Below are 9,591 nucleotides of genomic sequence, written 5' to 3'. Positions count from 1 at the left end.
GTCAGAAGGTCGCAAAAGGGGGTCCCGCGACCCCCTGGGACGCTGCAAGACCGTCATAAATACGAGTCAGTGGCCAAGCATCTGAATTCTGATCACGGGGATGCTGCGATGGATGACCAGTCACTTTTTTCAGTGCTGTTGTAACTTCAAAGGATGACTGGACAAACTGGTCTAGAGTCTCCTGCCTGAGTAGGGGGCTGGACTAGAAGACCTCCCAGGTCCCTTACAGCTCTATTCTGATTGATTGATTGATTGAAATGGTCTAGGGTCTCCTGCCTGAGTAGGGGGCTGGACTAGAAGACCTCCCAGGCCCCTTCCAACTCAACTATTGTATTGTCAAGGGTGTAGAGCCCTGGGTCCTGCTTGCTTTTCTCTCCCATGCTTCCCAAGCTGAGATGATTTTAACTTCCTCCCCCAGGCCTGCCTTTCCCCCCCCCCCCCAGACCAGCACCTCCGAGTGGGTCTTCCATTATAGTTCAGGAATGCTAGTCATTCCCAATCAAGGGGACTGCTCAGAAAAAGAGGAGGGGGGGCTTTGGTGGTAGAGATTCCCCCCCCCTGCTCCCAGCAATTCTGGCACCTTTGCCCTGGGAGGCTTTGCATCCTGGCCCAGGCAGAAGGCGATTCTCTCCCAGGCATTAAAAACCAGTCTAGCGTGGGCTAAAGGGGTGCCTCCTCCGGGCTCCCACCACGAGTCTGGATTGGCCGGGGAGAGTGTGGGAAACGCCAACTTGTGGGAAACCCACAAGGCTTCCCCCAGCCAAGGAGGGGTATAAATAGAGGGAGAGCCGGAGGATGGCTTGAGCTTAGATCCGGCGGATCCAACAGCCTTTAATCGCTCGCTCTTCTCTTGCCCACCCACGAAAATGGCGCCCACTGCTGTCAGCCACCGATGCCTCTTGCGGGCGGAGGAGGAGAAAATGCTGGCCAAGGAAAAAAATAAGGTAATTTGGCACCCTTTGGGGGGTCTGCAAGCTGCAAACTCCAGGGCTTTTTTTTTTTAACAAATTAGATCATCGTTTGTGTGAAATGGTCGAGGGTTTCCTGCTTGAGCAGGGGGGGTTGGACTAGAAGACCTCCCAAGGTGCCTTCCGACTTTGGGATTCTGCAATTCTGTTACATCTGGCTGCCTGGTCTGGATGTCCATCCAGGTTGGCTGTTAGCAAGTTAAATAAAATAAAATAAAATAAACCCAAATAGGGTGTGATTCAGAGAGGCAGTCTTTGAACAAGTGCAGGCGGCGATGGGCAAAACGGAAAATGCCAGCGTGCTGGGGAACAGGCGGGAAAGGAAGGAAGGAAGGAAGGAAGAGAGAGAAAGAAGGAGAGAAGGAAGGAAAACTTCTGCAAGGAAAAAAGTGTCCCATTGGAGCGATCTAGAGGAGGATGCTTGCCCAGTAGAATCCTAGAAACAGAAGGCACCTCAGAGGTCATCCAAACCAACCCCCTGCTTAGGTGACCGCTTGGCAGTTATCCTCTGTTATCCGCCTTCTTCCCTCAAAGTTTTATGACTACTGCTTCGTAGTTTTTGGGTTTACCTTGAAGTTTTAATCTTTCTTTTCTTTTTTTTCTTCTCCCTTCTTTTCTTTCTCACAGCTGAGGAAACCGGCGGTGGAGAAAATGCGCCGTGACCGAATTAACCGCAGCATCGAACAGCTCAAGGTTTTGCTGGAGAAGGAATTCCGGCGTCATCAACCCAACACCAAGCTGGAGAAAGCTGACATTTTGGAAACGGCTGTCAATTATTTGAAGAGACAGCGTCAGAGGCACGAACCGGGTAAAAATGCAAAGCTTAATTATTAGAAGCGTAGCATACGAATGACGAGGGAGGGAAGGGGTGATTTTAAACCTCTGATGGGAATACAACACCCCCGTTTTTCTATTCCTGCCCCTTTTGCAACCAGGGTTAGTCTAGGCTAGAGAATGCCACAGGACTCTTCAGAATTTGTCCCTCTGGCAATCTCGTAAAAAAAGCGAGATGGGCAGATCAGCTGAAGCAGCGTCCTTGCCAGGAGTTAGTAAATATTTATTCAATTTCTGGGACAATTAAAGAAAATAGGGACCCAGCAGCGAAATGAAGGACTCGTTGATTCAAAATGCCACGAATTAGTTTGGCCAATCGTATCTTGGGATAACGTGTTCCCGAGTTAAATCTCAGAATCACCGAAACATAAAAGAAGGGGTCCTTAGAGATCATCTAGCCTAACTCGCTGGGAATTCCTCCAGCTGCCCTGGCGGGGAATAACAACTCACTTTCCTTTTTTTTTTTTTTTGAGGTGGCACGGTTAAGATACATTTTATTTGCAAGCCAGGATCTTCACCGGGGAGGGGGTGTCCATAAACCTGGTTACTGAATTAACCCGTGTCTTCCTGAATTGACCAATAGGGAGATTGGATTCAGTTATCGATTTTTTTTAAAAGAAAAAAAAATTTGCCTCCAAGAAAACTGACAGTGGTCTTGTCTTGTTTTCTAGCCCCAGGTGCGAAACACCCCGAACTTGACTTCAACACGGGTTACCTGCGCTGTTTAACGGAGGCCTTTTACTTCCTCTCCTTCTGCCAACCCAAGAGGGAGACGCAAAGCCGGCTGATCAAGCATTTCTGCAAAATCCACAGCATCTCCGATGCCACTTTCTCCCTCCTCTCCTCTCCTGCGCCCAAGAAGCCCTCCCGGGAGAAGAGACCCCCCCCACCAGCCTCGGCCTTCCTCTGGAGACCCTGGTAGAACTGCTGCCCACCTCCCACCCCCCTTGAAGACCAGCCAGGGGGGGCTTTTTCAGAATCTGAAAGCCCCTCTCGTCCGAGTAGGAAACAGTGGGTTTCCACCCAGGAGAAGAATTGAGGTTGGGGGGGTGTTTTTTCTCCGTTATTGGGGGAGAGAGAGAGTGCTTTTCTTCCCCAAAGGTTTTTTTTTCCTTCATAGTGAAGGGATGAGTTCTGCAGGAACAGAGAGATTAAAAAAAAAACTTTTATCTGACTTCCTTTCTTTCCTTTTCCTTCCTTCCTTCCTTCCTTCCCTCCCTCCCCTTTCGTCTATCCTTCCTTCTTCCCTCCCTCCTTCCCTCCTCTTCCCCTAACTAACCCTTCCCTCTTCTCACTTTTAAGGGACTGCTTTCCTGCAAATCCTGTAGTCCCTTGTGGGATGGTTTTTTCAATGTTTCTTTCATTTTTGTCAGAAATCCGGTTGCCTTTTGTGAAGGCTCTGCTAGCTTATGTATCTTTAATAAGGAAAAAAGGAACATGGGTATGGTACGACAGTGTGCGCTGGCTGGAAGTGACCGGCCAGAGGACTTTGTGTTTTGACAATTTCAGATTATTGCTGTGATTTAAATTCCTCTGATGCTAATTAAATATATGTATATATATATACATGTGCGTGCGTCTACATCTCTGCGGGTGAATTCTTCCTTTCAGATTCTGGAATAGTTCATCAAACAAATGCAAAACACAAACAGAGCTGTCTTTGGAAGGGAACCATAAGAGGGACTGTGATTTTGGGGGTAGACTGCTCCTGTGCATGGCGAGCAAAAGCCACCACTTTTCCATTCAGTTTTTGTTTTTGTTTTTTTGTTTTTTTGTAAATTCCAAGTGGGTACCTAAGATCAATTCACATCTGGTTTTGCAGACCAATTTCTCCCAGATCCTTAACCTTTAAAATCTTTTTTAAAAGGCAATTCTGACTAACAAAATTGATGCAAGTTTACAGAAATAGAAGCTTGTGGAGGGCAACTGTTTATTGAGCATTATTCCAACACTTTTTTTTTCAGCTTGTGATCTCTTTTTAAGACTGGGTTGATTTTAAATTATTGAAATTATTTCTGATCCATTCTTGGGAGGTGCCCAAAACATCCCCTTCCTTGGTTACCTGCCCCCCCAAAATTGGTGTTATGGGGCAACTAAAGAAAATAGGGATCCAGCTAAATAAAGGAATGAAGAATCATTGATTCAATCAAATGCCATTAATCAATTTGGCCAATCAGATCTTGGGATAATATCACAGAATTCACCGAACCATAAAATGAAGGGTCCTTAGAGATCATCTAGCCTAACTCGCTGGGAATTCCTCCAGCTGCCATAATAACTGACTTTCCTGGTTGAGGTGACATGATTAGGATATATTTGCAAGCCAGGATCTTCACGGGGGTCAATAAACCTGGTTACTGAATTAACCCATTTCTTATTTTTTAAAAAAATAGCTGCAGACCAAGAGGACTGGGGGGGGGAGGTTGTTTGGTTATTTTTTTGCCATGCAAATCCCATCATCCTTGTCCCTTGCCCCCTCAGACTGATGGGAGTGGTAGTCCAAATCCCCCACCAGGTAGATTGGCTTTATGCCTTTTGAAGGGCCGGCAACCTCAGCTGATTCCCACCCAGCCATCTTTTCTTGTCGTTCCCCTTTTCCTGGGGGCTGGGAGAGGGAGAAGCCATCTTTATGATGTTGACCCTCCCCCTCGGAGGCCCCTCTGGATAATAGCCCCCTATTAACCCCCACCCCATCCCACCCCCATTGTGTTCTGGGCATTTCCCACACTTTGGCATCCCTTGAAACTGTTCACCAGCGGAAACACCCAGAAGAAACGTGCTGAAGATCAAATTGTTTTCTCTGAAGACCCTTTTCAAAAATCTGGGAACAGCCACAACACCGCCCCCCCCCCCAATCTCTCTCTCTCTCTCTTGGAAATCCAGCAAGCTGTCCCGGTCAGTTTCAGCCTTCTCAATCGGAAATGGCTTCCGTTTTTCTACCTGGTGGGCAAACGGCTTGAGAATCCCCCCCCCAATTTCTGTTTCAGACTGGCCTCCGTTTTCTGCCTTCCTTTTTAACAGAATGACAGAAAACCCAAGTGGGAAGGGACCTTGAAGATCTTCTAGTCCAACCCCCTGCTCAGGCAGGAGACCCTACACCCTTTTTGACAGATGGCAGTCCAGTCTCTTCTTGAAAGCTTCTGCAGCAAGTTAAGGTCGTAAAACGGGGCAAAACTCACTTAACCACCATCTCGCTTAGCAACAAAAATCTTGGGCGCAGTTGCGGTCGTTAAGACAAAGACTAGCTATATTTATCCAAAATCTGACACCCTAACACTTATTTTTACGAATGCTGCCTTCCTCTTCCCTCCCTTCTCTTTCTTGGGCCTCTCCTTAAAAACTCCAGATCTTTTTTTAAAAAAAAAAATTAAAAGAGTTTTTTAATTTTATTTCACCCCTCCCCCAAGTTGGGGCAAGGAAGGGTTGTGCCCACCCGCTGGTGTAACCTCCGTCTGCAAGGGGTGAATGGGAGGACGCCACGATCTGATGCTCGGGGCTGGCGGTGTGACCCGGTAAAAGTCCCTTTTCCCACACCGCGTCTCATTCATGGGATTAAAGGGCCCAACAAAAGACATGAGCCAGGAGCATCTGGCTTGCTGCTTGCAGGGATCAATGCTGGAGAAGGACAGTGGGTGAGTGGGTGGGTGGGTGGGGGATATATATATGACTACTGCCTGTCGATGGCCTTCAGGTTAGGCTGACACAGGAAATAAAGATTTGTCCCATGTTTGGGGCAAGGTAATCTAAAATAGTTAACAAGCATTTGACACACACACACACACACACACACACGCACACACACACACACACACACACATATATATATATATATATATATATATATATATATATATATATATATATATATATATATTGTGTGTGTGTATATATATGTATATATATGTATATATTTATATATGTATTTGTTTTCTGATATATGTATATATATGTATATATGATTTATTTTTATTTATTTTTATTTTAATTCCATTTATATCCCGCCCTTCTCCGAAGACTCAGGGCGGCTTACAAACTTAGCAGCATCATGATGATGATGATGATAACTTTATTGTCACTTTGAATGTACACCAATCGGCATACATCAAAATGAAATTTCATTGCATACAAAGGGTCACCACCTCCAATATATACTCTTGTTCGGGGCCTGCTCAAATTTCACATGGTCCATTTTAGTCTCTAGGGAGTGAATGATGGCACACAGGACAGATGGAAATGGGGCTCCATGTGGATTAGCCCTCAAGTTAGCTTGTATTTGGACAACCTGACAACCTCGCCTTCTTTCCTTTTTCTGATCCTGACTCTTCCACCCTTTCCTTAAAGAGGCCTTGCATTTTTTCGCCCCTGGAGCACACCGCTGCCGCCTCCACCAACTCCTCCAAAAGCCTCTCTCTCTTCCTCTGGGCCTACCGACAGCCTCATCCAGTTCCTTCGCCCCATAAGCTCCAGGTCCTCTCCTCCTCTGCCTCCTCTGGAAACAGCCCTGATTTGCAATAGAATCCATCCCTGGGCCTCTCACCAACAGTTCCAAAACAAGGCCAGCAAAGATTGTCGGTCGTATGTCGTATCTTACCTTAGTTCCACCATGTTGCTCAAAGACGTTAAAATCTTCCTGATCATGTGGCCTATACTAGCCCTTAATATCCCTCCCAAAACTATTCGCCTTCAAGAGCCAATGCAGCCGCAGCCATTCCAGGCGCCGCCATCTTTGATGTGGGCAAGCTTTAGAGACCCACAGAACGCTTTGGCGGCTGAATGCATCGTTCTCTGAAGCAATATATATATATATATATCTCTATATTGTATTTTGCTTACCTTGGTTCAGCACGGGATGCTCACCTTGAATGATTTCGGTCGGGGCAATTGAGCGGCTTCTGAGCGACGCCGCAAACTGGACCCAATAACTAACTAACTAACCCAAATGACTGCAGTGATTCGCTTAAGGAGGGTGGCGAGAAAGGTTGTAAAATGAGGCCGAACTCAGTTCCTCGCTGTCTTGCTTAGCAATGGATTGGTGGGTCGTAAACCGAGGACTACCCATATTATAACTCGCAGGGCTATATTTCTGTAGGGGGGGGGAATAAATCTCCCGCACCTTTAAAATATCTCCTCCATCTTGCCTCAAATTGAAGGGAGTGTGCTGCCACCCTGTGGCTGTGATTGGGAAATTACCAATATGCTAATTGGGTCTACCAGGGCCTTCCCCCTTGGTCAGGGGTCGGCAACCTCGGCTCTTTTATGACTCGTGGACTTCAACTCCCAGAATTCCTGATCCAGCTGGCTCAGGAATTCTGGGAGTTGAAGTCCACGAGTCATAAAAGAGCCGAGGTTGCCGACCCCTGCCCTTGGTGATGTATTTCCTATCCTGCTCCTGATGCTGCACTAGGATCCACGCCTTCTGGGTTGGACTTCTTCCTTCTCCTTGTTTCCCTTGTGTTCCATCCTCCATTGTAACATCTGAACGCAAGCCATGCGGACGGTAATCCTGTTCCTCAGGGAGAGACACCCCTCCTCCCAACTCCTTCCTACCTGACCCACTTTTGCTATTTACAGGTAGCCCTCAACTTACGACAGCTGATTTAGTGACCGTCCCATGTCCCAACGGCACGGGGGAAAAAAAGTGACTTTTTTTTTTCAGAGTTACGCCCTTTGCAGCATCCCTGTGATCAAAAATTTAGACGCTTGGCAACTGGTTCGTACTTGCGACCGTTGCCGTGTGCCAAGATCACCTGATCACCTTTGTGACGGTTGCAGAGTGTCCCCGGGGGGGTCACAGGATCCCCTTTTGAGACCTCCTGACCAGCAAAGTCAACCACCGGGTGACTTAACTTATCAACTGTAGTGTTTCGCTTAACCGTCGCGGGAAGGCATAAAATGGGAGCGAAACTCACTTAGCCACGGAAATTTCAGACTCCCTTCTTGTCATAACTTGAGGTCTAGCGACTGTGTTCCTCCCTCAAAATTGCCTCTTACAATTCACCCTCCACTCTCACTCTGACTAGCGGGTTTCGCAGCCACATTTTCTTCCAATCTTTCCCCCCAACCAATCTTTCCCCCCACTCTTGCAAAACAGATGTTTTCTTTTTTTTAAAAAAAAATAAGTTTTCTTTTTTTAAAAAAATGTCCCAGCCTGATCATTCATAGACATCCCCCCCCCCAAATTTAATAAAAAGCCTAAATACTGCATCCTGGAGGGATTGCGCAACAACAGAAGTGTGCCTTTTCAAGTGCTGGTTTCTGGTGCTTAATTTTTTAGGGGTGTGTGTGGGGGGGTGTAGGCAGCGCTTGAGCCCCAGGACATTTCCAACACCAAGCTCCCACAATCCCATAATAATAGCCCAGGCTATTTCCCACGTTTTTTGGGGAGGTTTTTCCCCTGATCTTTGGAGCCCTTCTTGTTATTCAAACCGACCACCTGCTCCTCAGGGATCTGGCTATTCTCTGGCGGCGATTCACAGTTAATTTACCATCCCATAATAGAGGAGTTTGCTATTGTCCAGGAGAAGCGTGAGGATTGGACAGGAGTGTGGGAAACGCCAAGCCTGGCTGAACCCAGGCTCTTGAATGCCACTGCCGGGGTATAAAGAGAAGCCTGTCCGTTTCCCCACCGCACTGACAAACCAGAGATTGGCTTGGAATGCTGGTTTGGGCAGGCCGCGTGGCGTCTCCCCGGACCTCTCCAGGGAGGAAGCCTGTAAGTATTTTATTTTTCTCCCCTTTTCCCACCTGGAGTCTTTCTAAGTTTGGCTAGGAGGTGGACTCGGAAGGGAAGAGAGAAAGTGGGGTCTAATTGTCTCTCTCTGCTTGTTTGTGGTGTAGCAAGTAGCCATGATGGACCAAGCGAAGCCATGATGGTGCAGAAGCCAGCATGTGAAAGAGGGATGAAGAATGACTTCTGCAGAGACCACTTTGGAAAGAACCGGGACTTGATCATCAGGTCCCCAAAATACAGCCATGGTGAGTGGACAGCTGATTATTTCTTCTACCTTCCTTCCTCTGCTCCCCTCCCTCCCTCCCTTTCTATCTCCTTCCTTCCTTTCTTCCCTCCCCTTCTATTTCCTTCCTTCCTTCCCTCCCTGTTCTTCCTTCCTTCCTTCCTTCCTTCCTTCCTTCCTTCCTTCCTTCCTTCCTTCCTTCCTTCCTTCCTTCCTTCCTTCCTTCCTTCCAAAGAAGATAAGAGTCAGGATAGAGCAAAATCACCTTCTTTCAATAACCAAGTCCTTTGTCACCTGTCCCAGAATCACTTCTTTAAATTCTATTTTTTTTTATTTTTACTTTTTCACAGGGAGAATACATTCCACCTTGAAACAGGACGATGGCACCTTCTTGGCGAAGAATGTGCAGCCCACCGCTGGACCAGCTCTTAAATCTTTTCCCCAACGCTGACGGCTTCCCCCGAAGGGACTGACTCAGAAAAGACATCAGGGGCAGAATCCAGTTTGGGAATGGGTGGGATTTTCTTGGACCCCTGCCGGATAATCCAGAGGGCTTGATTTGCTGTATGCATTGCTGTCCTCAGACTTCTAAGTCAGTGTTTCTCATCCTTGGAAGCTTCCTTCTTTCCCCCCTCCCTCCCTCCCTCCCTCCCTTCCATTCCATCTCCTTCCTTCGCTCGGAAGCTTTTTAGACTTTCTATGAGATTGGTACATTGCATTTATCTGCCAAGACGACATGTTTATTGCATTCTTGGAAATGGGTTGGCTTTCGAAAGGGGAGCGGTTGTGTTCACCAAGTTGAACAAAGGCCTTTGATAAAGGCCCAAGCTAAGTTG

General features: G+C 47.2%; 1 protein-coding gene across 1 annotated transcript; it reads left to right on the top strand.

Annotated features, from left to right (window-relative positions):
- Window positions 1-673: 673 nt before the first annotated feature.
- On the top strand, window positions 674-2,724 carry HES5 (hes family bHLH transcription factor 5; the record flags this gene model as incomplete). Its single annotated transcript, XM_083375640.1, has 3 exons — window positions 674-944; window positions 1,596-1,776; window positions 2,474-2,724. The coding sequence occupies exons 1-3, from the start codon at window positions 867-869 to the stop codon at window positions 2,722-2,724; spliced, it is 510 nt and encodes a 169-aa protein (XP_083231766.1). The 5' UTR covers window positions 674-866.
- Between the last annotated feature and the right edge of the window lie 6,867 nt (window positions 2,725-9,591).

This window comes from Vipera ursinii (genome assembly GCF_947247035.1).
Source record: "Vipera ursinii genome assembly, chromosome: 17".
NCBI lineage: Eukaryota > Metazoa > Chordata > Lepidosauria > Squamata > Viperidae > Vipera > Vipera ursinii.
This window is presented reverse-complemented; position numbering and strand designations above follow the sequence as displayed.